The sequence below is a fragment of the Eurytemora carolleeae genome, unplaced genomic scaffold (genome assembly GCF_000591075.1).
Source record: "Eurytemora carolleeae unplaced genomic scaffold, Eaff_2.0 scaffold322, whole genome shotgun sequence".
Taxonomy (NCBI): Eukaryota; Metazoa; Arthropoda; class Copepoda; order Calanoida; family Temoridae; genus Eurytemora; species Eurytemora carolleeae.
Window position 1 is genome coordinate 20,247 of NW_019396223.1, and position 19,549 is coordinate 39,795.

At 32.4% G+C, this 19,549-nt stretch overlaps 2 protein-coding genes and 1 long non-coding RNA gene across 3 annotated transcripts; 2 read left to right on the plus strand and 1 right to left on the minus strand.

Annotated features, from left to right (window-relative positions):
* Positions 1-200: 200 nt before the first annotated feature.
* Positions 201-7,442, plus strand: LOC111698593 (zinc finger protein 26). The gene is made up of 5 exons (XM_023468958.1): positions 201-820; positions 2,506-3,167; positions 3,672-3,734; positions 6,211-6,359; positions 6,410-7,442. Exons 1-5 carry the CDS (start codon positions 339-341, stop codon positions 7,196-7,198), a joined length of 2,145 nt encoding a protein of 714 aa, XP_023324726.1. The 5' UTR covers positions 201-338; the 3' UTR covers positions 7,199-7,442.
* Positions 7,443-10,614: 3,172 nt separating this feature from the next.
* On the plus strand, positions 10,615-14,215 carry LOC111698592 (zinc finger protein 271). The gene is made up of 2 exons (XM_023468957.1): positions 10,615-10,743; positions 12,931-14,215. The coding sequence occupies exons 1-2, from the start codon at positions 10,620-10,622 to the stop codon at positions 14,010-14,012; spliced, it is 1,206 nt and encodes a 401-aa protein (XP_023324725.1). The 5' UTR covers positions 10,615-10,619; the 3' UTR covers positions 14,013-14,215.
* Positions 14,216-16,726: 2,511 nt separating this feature from the next.
* Positions 16,727-17,809, minus strand: LOC111698605 (uncharacterized). The gene is made up of 2 exons (XR_002764566.1): positions 17,762-17,809; positions 16,727-16,988 (listed from the first exon to the last, which is right to left on the minus strand). It is a non-coding gene; the product is annotated as an uncharacterized LOC111698605 (long non-coding RNA).
* Positions 17,810-19,549: the final 1,740 nt, after the last annotated feature.

A 19,549-nucleotide genomic window follows, 5' to 3' on the forward strand; every position in this document is an offset into this window, starting at 1 on the left:
ACCCCAGGCACTTCAATATACATATTTGTTTGCTTAATAATTGCCAATTTGTCCATTTTATCATATTTTATAAAAATCTTTTAAGCCTAACAAAACTCTATTTTTGTCTTAATACAGTATTTTAGAGTGATGAAGAACAACCCCTAACAGGGTGAACTAAAGAAGCGCGCCAAAATAAAAATGCAGATAAAAATTAAAGCTTTTAAAGAATTAAAAAGTACAATCTATTTATTATCAGAAATTGTCTATATCTTATTTGTAAAATCTAGAATAACTTACCTTTATGAACATTGAACATTATTAAATGTAATTTTATCTTTATAAATTTAGGAGAAAACATGGATCACTGTTCTGATCCTCTGCTATGTGAACCAAAGAGAATCAAGAAGAGTCAAGATAGATGTCCTTGTCTTGCATCTGAATATGCTGCAACTACTGCAAAAAACCTGAAGATTCATGTTGAAAGTAATCATGAAAGAGTGAGATATCCCTGTACTAAATGTGATTATATTGGAAATACAACAAATAACCTGAAGGTTCATGTTGAAAGTAAACATGAAGGTGTCAGATATCCTTGTCCAAAATGTGAATATGCGGCAACTACAGCAGGTAGCCTGAAGCTTCATGTTCAAATGAAGCATGAAGGAGTGAAATATCCATGTTATCATTGTAATCATTCCGCGATTACAGCAGACCATCTGAAGATTCATGTTGAAAATAAACATGAAGGAATAAGGTATCCTTGCCCTAAATGTAAATATGTGGCGACTACAGCATTTAACTTGAAGATTCATGTTGAAAGTAAACATGAAGGTGTCAGATATCCTTGTCCAAAATGTGAATATGCGGCAACTACACCAGGTAGCCTGAAGATTCATGTTGAAAATAAACATGAAGGAATAAGATATCCTTGTCCTAAATGTAAATATGTGGCAAATACAGCATTTAGCCTGAAGCTTCATGTTCAAATTAAGCATGAAGGAGTGAGATATCCATGTTCTCATTGTAATTATTCCGCGACTACAGCAGGCCATCTGAAGATTCATGTTGAAAATAAACATGAAGGAATAAGGTATCCTTGCCCTAAATGTAAATATGTGGCAACTACAGCATTTAACCTGAAGATTCATGTTGAAAATAAACATGAAGGAATAAGTTATCCTTGTCCTAAATGTAAATATGCTGCAACTACAGCATTTAGCCTGAAGATTCATGTTGAAAATAAACATGAAGGAATAAGATATCCTTGCCCTGAATGTAAATATGCTGCAACTCAGAAATATGATCTGAAGAAACATTTGAAAAGTAAACACAAATGAGTAAGATATATCTGTTTTTATTGGCAATATATACTGCAACTAAAGCTAGAGATCGAAAGAAATGTTTTAAAATTACCATAATAATAATATCACATTTACTTATTATTCAAGAATTGTACTAAGAATTCCAAGAAAATCATTTTATTAATAAACTAAGTGCTAAAGATTAATAAATTTTTTTGTATAGTTTACTTTTCTATGGTCGTAATTTAATGAATTTGAGCCGCGTCTTAAATTCCCCAAAAACCGGTTTTAATTAAGCGCAGGCTTAAATCTTGAAACATAGAACAGAAATTTAAATGGAACCATCCATAATTGAGCTACGTCTCAATTTAAGCCGCGGCTTAAATTCTTTTAATTCGGCCTCAGGTGAATGTTTCCAATTCATTTCATTAAAAATATAGTTCCCTTGTATGTTTTTAAATATTGACAATTATTTATCTATCCAAATTATCATTTAATTATTGATGGGCCATGGATGAATCAAATTGATAAAAATATATTAAGCAATGAACTAATTTTGTATTAAGAGGACACAAGAAATGGTCTCTGCATTTCATTGATTATGCTTAATTCATGTTTCAGATAAAATGGCAGAAATGATGACAAACGAATTAGATGTGAATTTAACCTCTACTGTAGTAGAAGATACATGTTTTGTGAATATACCTGATGATGAAATAAAGATTGAAAATACAGAAATTCAAGGTAAATTTAGTAGTTTTACATTTAAAAAGAATTGAATTAAGCCACAGCTGGTTCATTTTTAAAGGAATGGGGAGGGGGGGGGGTCAGAAAATATTTGGCATTGTTTATAGGTTTTCAATAATGAATTGTAAAAAAAAGATAAGTACAAAGTAAAAGATTTAGAATTTTTGTGTAAAAAAAAAAAATATTTCTAAAGAATAACATTAATTAACAGTACTATAACCATTTTTGACAAAATAATATAACAATCCTTTAAGAAAAATAAAAATGCAGATAAAGAATTTAAGCTTTTAAAGAATTGAAAAGTACAATCTATTAAGTATCAGAAATTGTCTATATCTTATTCGTAAAATCTAGAATAACTAATCTAAAAAAGTAATCATGAAAGAGTGAGATATCCCTGTACTAAATGTGATTATATTGGAAATACAAAAAATAGCCTGAAGGTTCATGTTGAAAGTAAACATGAAGGTGTCAGATATCCTTGTCCAAAATGTGAATATGCGGCAACTACAGCAGGTAGCCTGAAGCTTCATGTTCAAATTAAGCATGAAGGAGTGAGATATCCATGTTCTCATTGTAATTATACCGCTACTACAGCAGGCCATCTGAAGATTCATGTTGAAAGTATTCATGAAGGAGTGAAATATCCATGTTCTCAATGTGAGTATGCCGCAACTACAGCAAGTAGCCTGAAACTTCATGTCGAAAGTAAACACAAAGGATTGAGGTATCCTTGTTCCCAATGTGAGCATGCTGCAACTACAGCAATGGCTCTGAAGAGACATATTGAAAGTAAACATGAAGGAGTAAGATATCCTTGTTCTCAATGTGATTATGTTGCATCTCAAGGAGGTCATCTGAAGATTCATGTTGAAAGTAAACATGAAGGAGTGAAATATGCATGTTCTCAATGTGATTATGTCGCAACTCTAGTTGGCTCACTAAAGGTTCATGTTGAAAATAAACATAAAGCAGTAAGATATTCTTGTCCTAAATGTAAATATGTGGCAACTACAGCATTTAGCCTGAAGATTCATGTTGAAAATAAACATTTAGGAATAAGGTATCCTTGTCCGAAATGTGAGTATGCTGCAACTCAGAAAGGATATCTGAAGAAACATTTGAAAAGTAAACACAAATGAGTAAGATATATCTGTTTTTATTGGCAATATAAACTGCAGCTAAAGCTAGAGATCGGAAGAAATGTTTTAAAATTACCATAATAATGATATCACATTTACTTATTATTCATGAATTGTGCTAGAAATTACAAGAGAATCATTTGATAAAAGTGCCAAAGCCTGAAATTTTATATTTTGGTTTGTTTACATTTCTAGAATGGTAATTAGTTATTCCGGGAGAATGTTTTCAATTCAGAAATTCTAATGTCAATACTTCTTCATTTGAATTTTTTCACCTTTTGTTTGAATGATAATTTTGTACATCTTGACAATTATTTTTCTTCCAAATTATCATTTAATTATTGACGGGCCATGAATTAATTAAATTGTTTAAAAATATATTAAGCAATGAACTAACTTCGCATTGATATTCCGTATTGCTTTTTATTTTGCTTAGTTCATGTTTCAGATAGAATGGCAGAAATGATAAAACACGATAAGATAAACTCTACTGTTGTAGAAGAAACATGTTTTGTGAATATACCTGAAGATAAAATAAAGCAGGAAAATACAGAAATAGAAGGTAAACTTGATAGTTTTCATTTTCAGGGCGTAGAACTCAGAGCTATCACACACTTCAAATCTTAAATTGAAGCGTTTGCCGTTCGGAATTGGGGGTCTGAGCTAAAATGAACAATAGTTCAAACGAACAATAGTTCAAACGTACCATTATAGTTCAAACGGCAGTAGTTCAAATGAGAATCCACCAGTTTTGTCAATGATGTTTTTTATCCAAATTATTAGTTTATTATGGTCTCAAATGAATTTATTTATTTATAGAAAAAAGCAATGCATTTTTTACTAAGCCCCTATTAAAAATTAATGTTTATTCATCTTTAATTATATGTCGTCTTGCATCTTGTAATAGTGGAGTCATAATGTCGTCTTACAGCTGATCAGCTGTCCACGGCACCTTTTACAAATCAGAGCCCGTTCTCTTTAAGGAGAGGATGTTGCGTAGACGTTGGAACATTACCAATCAGACGAATCAGACAGACATTTCTAATAACTTTGTTAGAAATCAAAACTTAAATAGAAACACCGTCAATTATTGCATTGAATAAATTTAGTGATAATCAAAAAAGAAAAGATGGGTCCGTATAGTTTATGATTTTTGGACCCCAGCCCCCCACCCCCCTCCCATCAATTTTGTACATGACCATTTTTATTTTTTAGAAAATCGTTTTCTAGGAAATTACTTAAAAGATAAATTGGATGCATTAACAGGCAAATTTTCATAATTTTTAATTATTTTTAGTTTTTACCCAAAAATTCAGCAATTAAAACCCTTAAAACCATAAAAATTGTTTTTCTCATTTTTTCTATTCCCTATTTCTTTGAAACCTCATGGTGTTTAATTTTTGGGAGGGGATTAATTATTTTGGATAGGGGGAAAGATTAATTCAAAGAAAGGCACTAAGATTTTTTTTAAAACGGAAAAAGAGGAAATGCCTCAACTAAATAAACTTTAAAAAGTTTTTAAAAAAAACGGAAACGCCTCAAAAAACCTTTATATGGTGGTGTATTTTTCGACCTACACATAAACCGCCATACTCCATTTCTGACCTACGCCAAATCCGCTATACTACACATCTGACCTACTAGCACGTGATATTACAGCTGCTATATGGACTTGTGGCCGCAGCGCCCGGCCCCCTAGCCTGTCCTAGCCGCGGCGCTCGGCCCCCTAGCCTGTCCTAGCCGTAGCACTCGGCCCAGAAATTGTCTTAACCTAACCTAACCCTCAAATAATAGTAAAATAAACAGCTGGCGTAGGTCCGATATTGCAGTAAGTTCAATAATGTTTTGTAAAAAAAGATAAGTACAAAGTAAAACATTTAGAATTTTTGTTTTAAAAAAAATATTTTAAAAAAATAACATTTTTTAACAGTATAGAACCATTTTTGACAAAAAATATAACAATTCTTTAAGAAAAATATAAAATGTTTTGATAATGTTTAATTCTTGAGAAAAGGTTACATTACAGCTTTAAACCAAATATTCAGAATTCATTATATTTGAGTAAATTTGACTGTTAAACATTTAATAATTTCTCATGAAACAACAAAATCTTTGTTCATATGAACCTGTATACAATTTTAGCTTCATAATAATGTCATGGTCATCTTTCTAGACATTTTTTTATTTCTTGGTCTCCACTATTTATACTATTTTTTTGTTTGTTTGAACTGTTTTTTATGTTTGCCCTAATTATTATTTTACCATCTCCAGAAATGAATCAAGTTGTTCATTAAACAAAATAAACCCATTAAATAATTTTGTATATACTTAAAAGCACTTAATAGTGTCTGTATCGCATTAATTATGCTCAATTCATGTTTCAGATAGAATGGCAGAAATGATAAAACACGAATTTGATGTCAAGGACTGTAAGATAAACTCTACTGTTGTAGAAGAAACATGTTTTGTGAATATACCTGAAGATGAAATAAAACTTGAAAATACAGAAATACAAGGTAAACTTGATAGTTTTCATTTTCAGGGCGTAGAACTCAGAGCTATCACACACATTTCAAATCTTAAATTGAAGAGTTTGCCGTTCGGAATTGGGCTCCCCCCACCCCCTCTTAAACAAATATACATTATTTAGGGGAATTTTAAAAATCGAATATTTAGGCCTACATGAGTTTCCTCAAAAAAAATCAGCCCACTCGGTTCAGCTGTTTGACCAGCCATAGCGAACATAAATAAAAGAAGAGCTTTATTATATAGATCACAATTTTGCTCCAACTTTTTTAGCAAAGTTTTTCATTTACAAAAATCCTAGACCCCCTCTGGTCGGACCCGGACCCCTTAGGCACTTCAACATATATGATTGTTTTCTTAATAATTGCCAATTTGTCCATTGTATCATATTTTATAAAAATCTTTTAAACCTAACAAAACTGTATTTTTGTCTAATTACCAGAAATTTTTTATATTTTATCCTTTATGAACATTGAACATTATTAAATGTAATTTTATCTTTATAAATTTAGGAGAAAACATGGATCACTGTTCTGATCCTCTGCTATGTGAACCAAAGAGAATCAAGAAGAGTCAAGATAGATGTCCTTGTCTTGCATCTGAATATGCTGCAACTTCTGCAAAAAACCTGAAGATTCATGTTGAAAGTAATCATGAAAGAGTGAGATATCCCTGTACTAAATGTGATTATATTGAAAATACAACAAATAACCTGAAGTTCATGTTGAAAGTAATCACGAAAGAGTGAGATATCCCTGTACTAAATGTGATTATATTGGAAATGCAACAAATAACCTGAAGGTTCACGTTGAAAGTAAACATGAAGGTGTCAGATATCCTTGTCCAAAATGTGAATATGCGGCAACTACAGCAGGTAGCCTGAAGCTTCATGTTCAAATTAAGCATGAAGGAGTGAGATATCCGTGTTCTCATTGTAATTATACCGCTACTACAGCAGGCCATCTGAAGATTCATGTTCAAAGTATTCATGAAGGAGTGAAATATCCATGTTCTCAATGTGAGTATGCCGCAACTACAGCAAGTAGCCTGAAACTTTATGTCGAAAGTAAACACAAAGGATTTAGATATTCTTGTTCCCAATGTGAGCATGCTGCAACTACAGCAATGGCTCTGAAGAGACATGTTGAAAGTAAGCATAAAGAAGTAAAATATCCTTGTTCTCAATGTAAGTATGTTGCAACTGACACAAGTAACCTGAAAAAACATGTTAAAAATAAACACGAAGGAGTGAAATATCCTTGTTCTCAGTGTGAATATGTTGCAACTCAAACCAGTTCACTAAAGGTTCATTTTCAAAATATTCATAACGCAGTTAGATATCCTTGTCCTAAATGTAAATATGTGGCTACTACAGCATTTAGCCTGAAGATTCATGTTGAAAATAAACATGAAGGAATAAGGTATCCTTGTCCGAAATGTGAGTATGCTGCAACTCAGAAAGGATATCTGAAGAAACATTTGAAAAATAAACACAAATGAGTAATATATATCTGTTTTTATTGGGAATATATACTGCAGCTGAAGCTATAAATGTAAAGAAATGTTTAAAAATTGTCATATTAATAATATCACATTTACTTATTATTCAAGAATTGTGCTAGGAATTTCAAGAGAATTATTTGATAAAAGTGATAAAAAAATTTATATTCTGGTTTGTTTTCTTTTCTAGAATGGTAATTAGTTATTCTGGAAGAATGTTTTCAATTCAGAAATTTTAATGTCAATGCTTCATTTGAATTATTTCGGTGACATGGAAACGCCTCAACACGGAAACGACTCAACACGGAAACGGATCAAAAATTATTTTTGAGGCATTTCCGTTTTTTTTAGAAATTCGAGGAAATCCCTCAAAAGTTCAGAATTGTTGAGGGATTTCCGAATATTTTGTATCCGTTTCCCAATATTTAGAGTTGAATGGTTTCCTCTTTTTTTTGATCAATTTCCTCATATTTTTAGGTCTGTTTCCTCATATTTTTGATCCGTTTCCGCTTTTTTTCAAAAACTTTAAGAATCTTAATTTGTTGATCGGTTTCCTCAAATTTTTGATCCGTTTCCTCATATTTTTGATCCGTTTCTGCTTTTTTCAAAAACTTTAAAAATCTCGTTTTGTTGATCGGTTTTCTCAAATTTTATGTCCGTTTCCTCATATTTTTGATCCGTTTCCGCTTTTTTCAAAAACTTTAAAAATCTCAATTTGTTGATCGGTTTCCTCAAATTTTAGGTCCGTTTCCTCATATTTTTGATCCGTTTCTGCTTTTTTCAAAAACTTTAAAATCTCAATTTGTTGATCGGTTCTTAAATTTTAGGTCAGTTACCTAATTTTTTATGATTCGTTTCATCTTATTCAAAACTTTTAAATCATCTTTTTTGGCATCCGCAGGGGAGTAACGAGAGCATTTTCAGAATTTAAAGTAAAAAACAGCAATTTTTAATTGTTGAAGGGATTGTTCTGCGCTCAATAATATACCAAATTCTTATAATAACAATGGTTTGTTCTTGTTTGCTAAACATACTTTGTCATACAACTTTAAAACGAGTTAATAAATTAAAAAAAAAAATTTTATAATCTTATAGTGCCTGACTAACAAAATATCGTTTCTAAAACATTTCAGAAACGTTATGTAAGGTAGCGTGACGTTATAGTTGAAAGGGGGTATAGGCTTAATGCGATAAAAAAATTTTCGAAAAGGGGGGAACCCCCCCCCCCAGACCATTACAAAATATTATATAGCCCCCCCCCTAGCAAAAGTCCTGGTTGCGCCTCTGCTTGAACCTACCTATAGAGTAAAGACATGTGTGTGGAAGAATGTACCCGGAGAACATAAACAGTTGTAAATGCCACTCTTTAAAAAGTTAGTTGTAATTACAGCGACAGTCCCTTTATTTATCAATCCAAAGCTTGGGTTAGAAAAGATCTATCCTGAGACAGTCTAGATGTCTAAAGAGATGCGAAATTTAAGTTTTGATCCTTTCTTTCACTTCACACTTTATCCTGAACATTTAATTATTAGAATAAAAATGCCGAAGTTAAAAAATAACTGAGTTTCCCTTTGTAATGTTTTGTAAGAACGTTATTTTATGTGTGCAGGTACCAACAAGTTCTCCAACTTTTTACTTCAATTGTGTGTTCTTCAACTTGGTGGTTAACGTGGGAACCCCTCCATTAGCATAGCTGCCATTAGCCCTGTGGAAAGACTTCCAGAGCCTTTTGATATGCAGAATTGCTTCCATTCCCCACAAAACCATCTCCGTGCCTCATGCATTTTTGATTCTGCTTGCTGTGTTAATTTTTCGCTTATTTCTATGGCTGAACCAAGCAAAATCAAAATATACTTTATAGTATACTCCACAAAAGTTTAGAGAATCGATTAATCTACAAAGTTGAAATATTAATTTATTCAATTGATCTTAACTTCTTTAAAAGACATAAATAGCAGTCTTAAGAAATAGTTTTCCTGTTGTAAAATTCGGGATCAAAATGAAGGCATGGAGACAGAATGGCAAAGGCTTAAAGACAGTTTTACTGGGATCGGAAGGTATTGCGTGCATCAGAAGGCTCCGGAGGTCTCTCTTTTCACAAGTTTTTTTAAAGTTTGATCTAAACCCAAGAATGGATCAAAAACTAAAATGAAAAGAAATTGCTAAAAAGTAATACTAGATTTTTATGGTTATGAAAAAAGTAGAAACTGATATACAATAAAAAAATTTTGTAATAAGCGGAAATGGATCCAAAATATGAGGAAATGGACCATAAATTTGAAAAATCAGATCAAAAAATGAGATTTTTAAAGTTTTTAAAAAAAGCGGAAATGGATAAAAATAATAAGGAAAGGGACCTAAAATTTGAGGAAACTGATCAACAAATTAGGATTTTTAAAGTTTTTGAAAAAAGCGGAAACAGGTACAAAATATGAGGAAACGGACCTAAAATTTCAGGAAACTGATCAACAAATTGAGATTTTTTAAGTATTTGAAAAAACCGGAAACGGATCAAAAATATGACGAAACGGACCTATAGTTTGAGGAAACCGATCAACAAATTGAGATTTTATAAGTATTTGAAAAAACCGGAAACGGATCAAAAATATTAGAAAACGGACCTAAAATTTGAGAAAACCGATCAACAAATTGAGATTTTTAAAGTTTTTGAAAAAACCGGAAACGGATCAAAAATATGAGGAAACGAACCTAAAATATGAGGAAACGGATCAATATTAAAGTTTAGGAAAAAAGCGGAAACGGATCAAAAATATGAGGAAACGGACCTAAAATTTGAGGAAACCGATCAACAAAACGAGATTTTTAAAGTTTTTGAAAAAAGCGGAAACGGATCAAAAATATGAGGAAACGGATCAAAAATTTGAGGAAACCGATCCAAAATATGAGGAAACAGATAAATTTGAAAGTTTTAGAAAAAAGCGGAAACGGATAAAAAAAATGAGGAAACGGACCAAAAATATTGGGAATCCCCTCAAAACTATTGGGAAATCCCTCTAAAATATTTGAATAAAATAAAGGGGAAACGGATATACAATTCTGGGAAATCGATCAAAAAAAAGAGGAAACTCCTCAAAATTTGAATTTAGAGGGGTTTCCAAAAAATTTGAAGAAAATGCGGAAATGTCTCAAAAAAACCGGTTTTTGAGGGGTTTCCGCGTATTTTTGATCCGTTTCCGTGTTGAGTCGTTTCCGTGTTGAGGCGTTTCCATGTAACCATTATTTCCCCTTTTGTTTGAATCATAATTTTCATCTTGACAATTATTTTTCTTCCAAATCATCATTTAATTATTAACGTGCCATGAATGAATTAAATTGTTAAAAAATATATTAAGCAATGAACTAACTTCGCATTGATATGCTGTATTGCTTTTTGTTTTGCTTAGACCATGTTTTAGATAGAATGGCAGAAATGATAAAACACGAATTAGATGTGAAGAACTGTAAAATAACCTCTACTGTAGAAGATACATGTTTTGTGACTATACCTGATGATGAAATAAAGCTTGAAAATACAGAAATTCGAGGTAAACTTGATATTTTACATTTAAAAAAATTGAATTAAGCCACAGCTGGTTAATTTTTAAATGGCCACATTTATTTAAAATGGTCTTGTATTCTTGGTCAAATTTTCTGTATCTACGCAAAAAAAAAAAGAGAAACCACAATTGTAAATGATCAGATTTGAAGTAGAAAAATAAGAATACTGATCATTAATACTTTAAAACTCAAAAACTAATAGGGGACCGTTGAGAATTTGAAAGGGCACTTAATACTTGGAGAGTCTATAAACGGTTTTTTATTAAACAAATTTTATATTCATTTTTTTTCGATTTTTGTTTAACAATTACTGTGTTAGGTTAGATCATTTTTAAAATCAATGTAAAAAGTTGACTAAAATTCAAACCAATTTTAACATTTTCAATTCCAAAATTGTTAGAATTCTAGTTAAAAGGAATGTTTGTATTTTTGGTTCAAAGTAGTTGTATTCATATTCAATTATATATAATTATAATTATATATAATTTATAAATAAATTAACTATAATTTTGTCACTTATATTTTTGGTCTTTATATGTTTGCCTTGTCCCAATTTACATATGTATTGATAATTGATATATCGCATACTACTATTATTCTGAATTCTGAATCATGAGAGTATGAGAAAAAAAAATATTGGGCGCGCGCGTGCATTTTTGTCAGTTTTGTTTGGATATGATCTGTACAGAGAAATGGATGTACATTGTATGATTGTACAATACATATTTCTGAGTTCACACTTGACATGCCTGTAATTAGCGTCCTCTGACGACAGGGGCAGCTTATGATATTTTTCAGGGGGGGGGCAAATAATTGAATTATTGTGCGCGCCAGAATTCCCCCCCTTGCATTTGGACAATTTAATGTCAAAACCATGAGGAGCTTTGGGTTGCAAGGGGAAAAATGTGTTAGCAAGATTTTGATATTAATAACAAATATTCTTTTAGAGTGAAAAAGTGGCACCACATGCAATTTTTTTAAAATCTGTTCTTAAAATTATAAATTAGATGGCTAGAAGGTTGGCTCCTAATTTTTCCACACCTTTCCAGAGAGTGGGACGTCCTCCCAATTTACCAAGGGGGAAAATCCCCTAATTCCCCTATCATAGATATATTATAGACTGATATATATATATATATATATATGAATTTTCTGGCTGGGGTGTCATGCAGTTCATTAGACATTGGACCCTGGACTTCAAATTTGTCTCTCATTTTCGTAAAGTTAATAATTGTCAATCGAGTAAAGAAAAACATTTTAAGTCTTTAAAACTTGGTAAAAGTTAGCCTCCTTCTTTGTATCAAAGAAACTGTCGGAGACACTAAAGATTTAAACAACCTTGGTAGTATTCAATAATTGAAATTTTAGATAAATTTCTCAATATCTCAGTCAATTTTTAAGGAACAAAAATGGCAGACTACTTTTTGGAAATGCCAAAACAATGAGCATTTGATGCTACTAATGTCTTGAGAGGCAATGTCATGTTTACACAATATTAGTTATAGTATTTCGTTTTTTCTTACTCCAGAGCCCACCACTTACTAATAATCCACTCTGTTTTGGACCCTGAACTTCCCTTCTAACATTTTTTAAATTAACTAGTTATTTTTCAAGAATGAACGATAAACAGAATGAAAATTTGTCAGAGTGAAACCTAAAGTACACAATTTAGAAATTTCACTTAAAAACTAGGGTCCACTTAACTACATCAGCTGTGAAGCCCATCCAAAAGTATTACATGTATGTACGCTGGTCATTAACAGTTCAGAAAGGTAGATAGAATCATATCTACAAGCTGGCCGTGTCCCCGTCGTCCCCTCCCCTTAAGCCGCCTCTGTATGACGATGCTAAGTTATGTTTAAATACTTATAAAATATCCCAGAAAGTAATACGTTTTGCTACCTCCTCCCCACCCCACCCCGACCACCCTTTATAAAGTCAGGTTTAATAGAAAATCACCTAAAGGCAAGAAATTGGGATTTATAATTTTCTCATAATATTGTATTATGCAATGTAAGATTTAACTTATAAAAATCTGATAAATATCAATAACTAACTGAATAAAGTACACGACTTTGCCCGTGCCCTTCTAGAAATGTCTCAAAAACATGGATAAATGTTCCAACGGTCTATTTTAAACATTAAGTATTAACATTTTATTTTTTACTATTCAGGAGAAAACAAGGTTCAAGGATTTGATCCTCTGCAATCTGAACCTAAACTAAAGAGAATCAAGAATAATAAAGATGAATATCTTTGTTCTCAATGTAAGCATGCAGCAACTACAGCAAGGCATTTGAAGAGACATATTGAAAGTAAACACAAAGGAGTGAGATATTCGTGTTCCCAATGTCAGCATTCTGCAACTACAACAAGTGATATGAAAAAACATGTTAAAAATAAACACAAAGGAGTGAGATATCCTTGCCCTGAATGTCAGCATGTTGCAACTACTACAAGTACTCTGAAGAAACATGTTAAAAATAAACACGAAGGAGTGAGATATCCTTGCCCTGAATGTGAGTATATTGCAACTCAATCAAAACTTCTTCAGAGCCAAGTTGAAAGTATTCACGGAGGAGTGAGATATCCTTGCTTAAAATGTGGATTTATTGCAACTCGAGCAGGAGATCTAAAGAGACATGTTGAAAATAAGCATGAAGGGGTGAGATATCCTTGTTTACAATGTGATTATGCCGCGACTAGAGGAAGTAGTCTGAAGCAACATGTTGAAAGTAAACATGAAGGAGTGAGATATCCGTGCTCTCAATGTGAGTATGCCGCAACTAAAGCAGGTGATCTGAAGAGACATGTTGAAAGTAAACACGATGAAGTGAGATATCCTTGCTCTGAATGTGAATACATTGCAAATAAAGTAAGTAGCCTGAAGAGCCATGTTGAAAGTATTCACGAAGGAGTGAGATATCCTTGCTTTAAATGTGGATTTATTGCAACTCGAGCAGGAGATCTAAAGAGACATGTTGAAAATAAACATGAAGGGGTGAGATATCCTTGTTTACAATGTGATTTTGCTGCAACTAGAGGAAGTAGTCTGAAGCAACATGTTGAAAGTAAACATGAAGGAGTGAGATATCCGTGCTCTCAATGTGAGTATGCCGCAACTAAAGCAGGTGATCTGATTAGACATGTTGAAAGTAAACACGAAGGAGTGAGATATCCTTGCTCTGAATGTGAATATGTTGCACCGTCAGCACAGGGTCTCAAAAGACATTTAAAGAAGAAACATGATCGCTAGTTTTTATTGTTGTTAAAGTTCGTTGTAATCGAAATTATAAAAGTTTTTCTTAGTTATTAATATATTGACTCACGTAGGTCCTCCTGGGGGTCCATATAATTCCATCTGATCAATCCCAAATGTTGATTGATTAATATTAGGGGCAGAAGTAACCATGTTGTTATTGTAAACAATTGGAAGTATATAATGTCAAGTTGTAGAAAAAATTCCACACTGCAGAATGTTTACTGCAAGGGAGTGTTTATTTTTCTGTATATCATAATTAAACTCTTACATTTAAAACTAATATTAACATCTTTTAACACCCCAAATGCAGTGCACATTTCTGAAGTGTAGTACACGTACACAAAAACTTGTCAAAGTTCACAATGAAAAGTGTACTTTCATGCCCCTAAATGTACTTTAACCCCGATCCCATATGGGATCAGAAATGGAATTATATGGACCCCTGGTCCTCTGATATCCTTAATTTATAAGTTTTAATATTCAAAAGTGTCTTAGTTAAAAAAATTTCAATTTTATATCTTTTGAATTACATTTCGTTATTTCTTTTCTTAAAGGGAGTGTTCGCGAAAAATGAAAGGGTGGTATAGACTTACGACGAAAATTAAGTGCTAATCTTTCTTCTATTTTTTTTCGCTATGGTGTCTCTGCCACGTGGAATCATTAAGAGCATCGAGAGAAGAGAAAACCTAGCGGACAAACTAATAGGTGTTTTAAGTGCATTGTATATAAATAAATACAAAATATTATGAAAAATCAACTATATGCGAATGCATCGACAAATTTTCGATGACCAAAGGTTGTAATATCTAAATAATTTGTTTGATAATAAATTGATTTTTTTACGATCCAAGTCATGGATTGCAATTTTCTCAATTTGGGTGGATGCTACGTTATTCGGTATTCGCGAACACTCCCTTTAAATCTTAAGAAAATAATTTTGTTTTCCAAGAATTGTCGTATTCCAATAAGAAATATCTAATGTATTATTTACAATACTATACACTGTAAATTAGGCAATGGCAGCACTATTTAGTTAAGTCTTCATTTTTGTTTTTAAGTGTTAAAATTATAAATATTTTTTTTTTATATATTTTTTCAAAAAGAAATATTATTTTTGATCTGAAAAAACCCAAAATGTATTAAATTTTTTTTTGATTTTATGGTTTCCGCCTTTTTAGAGAAAACAACAAAGAAAAGAACATGTTTATTTTTCAGAAAATTTTTACATTTTTCACTAACTCTATTTTCCAGATAGAACGGCGGACATTAGTATTTAGACATTATTTGTGATAATTTCCTTCAAGGAAGAAATCCTTCCATCTAATTGTATGCAGTGTACAGGATACATGTACTGGTTGTATACACAAAGATGATATAAAGATTGGAAATACAGGAATTAAAGATAAAATCAATAATTTCATATTTTCCTGGAAATCTTAAGATTACTTAATGATTAAAGGAAAGTCAAACATTTACATCTTTATATTGGGGTTAATTTGTATGAAATTAATAGTCAAATAGACAATAGTTAATTGAACAAGTGGAAAGAATACATTTTTTCGGGGGGGGGGGGGGGATGAAAAATTGGACATCCACTGGTAAGTTTTCCACCCATTTTGATTCTTGTTTATGAAAAAATTGGTCTATTTTCCCTAATTCAGCGTATATTTTGGAGAAAAATGATGGAAGATTATTTTCTAGAAAATATTTACCCCTGGACTAATTTGTTTCAGGAGTACGTCTGTCCGTAATACAGCTATCTAGAATTTGAATAATTACTAAACCCATTATTGACATCTGGCCCAATGTTATATTACTTAAAGAGTTTTATGCAATGATAATGCCCCGTAAAATTCCAAAACAGAGAGAGGGGGATTGAATTTTGTAGATCCAGAAAAATAATATCTGTATGATGCCTACGTAGAGACTGGCAGTTGGTGTAGCCGCAGTGCTCGGCCCCCTTGCCTGTCCTAGCCGCGCGCGCTCGGCCCAGAAAGTGTCATAACTTTACCTAACCCGTGGCCTTTGATATTTTCTAAAACTCCTAAAAAACAAAAATTGCGCGAAAAATGACAAATTATACATTTTTGTAAAGCTTTTTATTCCAAAAATCCGTCAAAATATGAAAAATGGCCGAATTAAAAAAAATTAAAAAATTATTTACTTGCAAGGGGGCGCAAAGTGCCGTACAAGTCTAGTATATTAAAAACGAATTGGAGGATGAATTGATACTTCTGGTGGAATTCTAGTTAATCTTTGAAAGCAATTTTTGATAATAAAAAATGTGTGCATTAAAAACTTTTTCTTATCATCTTCTTTCTGCGTCCCTGAATTTTCTAATTGATTCTCTAGAATAGGTTTAACTGTCTTACTGTCCTTGCTGTGTTGGTTTAACTCTGTATTTACTCTGAATGAGACTGTGTGGCTGGCAGACGTAGCTGTCGGTTTCCCAGCTAACATTAAATCTTCGCCAGAGTTGGTTTTCCGCCGTCGTAAATGCGATGGCGGGGGGTACACTGTACCGCAATAGTATATACTATAAGACATCGAACCAGGTGATCGGAGCTCCGCCCAACTCCAGCGAAGCTTGTCGTAGAACGAGGCGGTATAACCGCCGTCGGTCTTTATGTTAGCTGGGTTATTTGACCTATATTTGGAATTTTATTTATTTCATCTTCCTCTACAACTTCTGACAACAACAAAAATACTATAGAAAATACAGTTTTTTATTTAATTATAGCAGGTACAGCTACAATGTTTCCAATCATTCACGTGACCGTTTTCATGTAACGTAGTTGCACACCATGGAGTATCATAGTCAGCTGTCGTACAACTCTTGAACCAGCTTTCCTTATACTTGAATGGAAAAATGCACTTTTCAGGCCATGCATGATTATAACACATTGCAGATCCTAGCATGGACAATAAAAGGATGGCGGAGAAAATGCTGATCAAAGGCTTCATATTTTCCTAAATAAAAAATTTTAAGATTGTGTAAAATTTAAAAGAGAGGAATTACGTCAGTTCCGTGTTCCCCATAAAAACACTTAATCAAAACACTTATTTTGTGAGTATGTCTGAGCATAGGTGTATTCTGATTAAATTTACTTTTTTTCTATTTAAAAACAAATAGTGCCCATGACCGAAGATATAGACTCAAACGAAAAAAAAATGTTCGTTATCAATTTTGAAAAGAAGTCTATATATATATGTTTTATTAGAGCCAATATTTCGGAAAATTTGAAAAAATCTAACTTTTAACTTGTTTTTACTTCGTAGGTTTTTTAGAAGCCCTTGAAATCCATATTAGCCTTAATATGTTTAAAAAACGCAGCCCCATGGTCCAATGGTCCAATGGTCCAATGGTGCAAAAATAAAAGGACGCACTGAGGGCACTGTACATTGATGGCTTAGCTTACAATTAAGTATTCAAGAACAAGAACGAAAATAATAAATTATAAATAATACACAGATAGATAGATTTAATATGATATGCAGTGAGACATATTTAATTGTGGAATAAGAAGACGACTTTTAGACTAAAATTGTGAGTTTAAATCGTCCAAAAAACATTTAATACCGCAATTGTTCAGTTGCTGCAGACCCATTTCACATAAACATTTGTTTTCAAATAGACTGGTAAAACTGCATTAAAACAGCTTACTTTAATCATAAGATTGCTCAAATATTTTCATCTTATTCCACAGTTTTATGTATCTCACTGTATTAGTAAAAAGGTTTACCCACAAAGAATGAGACCTTATTGCTCCCAAGGCTAAAGATAATCTGAATAGGTTTCTCTTGTCTATAAAGTATTTATACAGCGTTGTAGAGTTATAATGGCAGACCCCATGCAAGGGGCGGAAGGGGAGAGAATTGAATTTTGGAGTTAGAACATTGGCGAGTTGAAAATATAAAAGAAAATTGTCAATATTTTGATATTTATTTTTCCCTTTTGCAGCCCCCCCCCCCTTTCTATAGAATAAATAAAGGATACGTCCCTGCCCCATACTGCACCTTTTTCTAAAAGAACAGATAAATGGAAACCCCACAATCTGAAAAGGGGGATTCCCTGATTTTTAGATTTGACAGAAAAATTCCTTTAAGGCTATGACCTATAATATAATAATTTCGCAGATTTGATTAGTTTCATAATGGTTGCATGATTTTAGAAAAAAATTTAATTAATAAATTCGAGTTAAGCAGTTTTGACTTTTGACGTTAATTGAATACAAACACAGACAAATATGTATGTGGTCAAAATTACGATAATCTTTTCGTATAATTGGAAAAATATAAAGTTCATCGCATATTTTCTATTTACCTTTTTGGAGGGGTTCTGAACTGTAAATAAATAAAAGAAGACTAAAAAATAAAGTTTTTTTTAGATCATTAGATGATATTATCAGTTGTAGCTAATCTTCCAGCAGCTCCAGAGTTCTAAACGAACTCTGTACCATCAAAAGGGGATTTTATAGATATTCTAAAATCAGAATAGAGTTATCATTTTCGGACCAAGTCCTGGATCAGAAAGTTCATCTACGCCTGCAGTTTCAAGCAGCTCCCTACAGAAGCAGCCTTCTACGTTTCTGCTTCAGATAGCTCTAACGGTTCATCTATACCGGCTGCAATCAGCTCCCTACAGAAGCAGCCTTCTACGGTTCTGCTCCAGACTGCTCCTTGATGTTCTGAAGATTCGTCAATATCTGCAGTTTAGAAGCTCCCTAAATCCTCCCACAGAAACTAACTACACAGTAATAACGCTCCCATATATTCCATAACAAGTTTTTACCATGAAATAAACATTTTTCAACCCCCACCATGTATCATTTAGTTAGACTTATGGTTTAACAATACATGCTTGGTTTCCGTTAGTTCCATATTGGTTTTCATTAGATCCATTCTTGGTTTTCATTGGATCCATTCTTGGCTTTCATTGGGGCAAGAATATTTAGCAATGATTAAATAAATTGAGATTCTATATCTAATATCCTTTGTAAAATATATTGTGCATTGATCACTTTTAATTTGAAATTAAACTTTTAACAGGAACTGATAATTTGCAATGCAGTATAAAAATGCAATAAATAGGCAAAGTTTAATGGATTTTGTGGACAATTTTTATTAAATTAGGCTTTTAGGGCGCTTCAGGCCCATATTATATTTCAATTGTGAACATTTTCTCTTTGTGTGTAATGTAAAACATACAAAAAACAAAGTGTTCGCGGATTTTATAAAAGAATTTTGTGGGTTTCCAAATTTAATTACATTCAAATTTTGTTGGAGGCTAATTTTTGAAAGGGGATGGTGGAGTTGGCACATTTGATGTAGGGGGGGGGGGCCCTGCCTTCATTTTTGGTTCAAATCTTCCAATTTTTTGGATGCACGCCTAATTAGGGTTCGAAATTCCTATAATAAAATCAAATTGAACTTTAATGACCTCTAATGACCTCTAATGACCTCTAATGACCTCCACAAATAGAAAATATTTCAACTATGGCTTAATGCATATCAAACGAAAGCTAGGAACC

Coding starts and splice junctions, on each gene's coding strand:
- LOC111698592 (XM_023468957.1), top strand. CDS start 10,620: ATGGCAGAAATGATAAAACACGAATTAGATGTGAAGAACTGTAAAATA. Junction 10,744..12,930: donor TGAAAATACAGAAATTCGAG/GTAAACTTGATA, acceptor TTTACTATTCAG/GAGAAAACAAGGTTCAAGGA.
- LOC111698593 (XM_023468958.1), top strand. CDS start 339: ATGGATCACTGTTCTGATCCTCTGCTATGTGAACCAAAGAGAATCAAG. Junction 821..2,505: donor AGTAAACATGAAGGTGTCAG/ATATCCTTGTCC, acceptor TGAAGGTGTCAG/ATATCCTTGTCCAAAATGTG. Junction 6,360..6,409: donor TTGAAAGTAATCATGAAAGA/GTGAGATATCCC, acceptor TACAACAAATAA/CCTGAAGTTCATGTTGAAAG.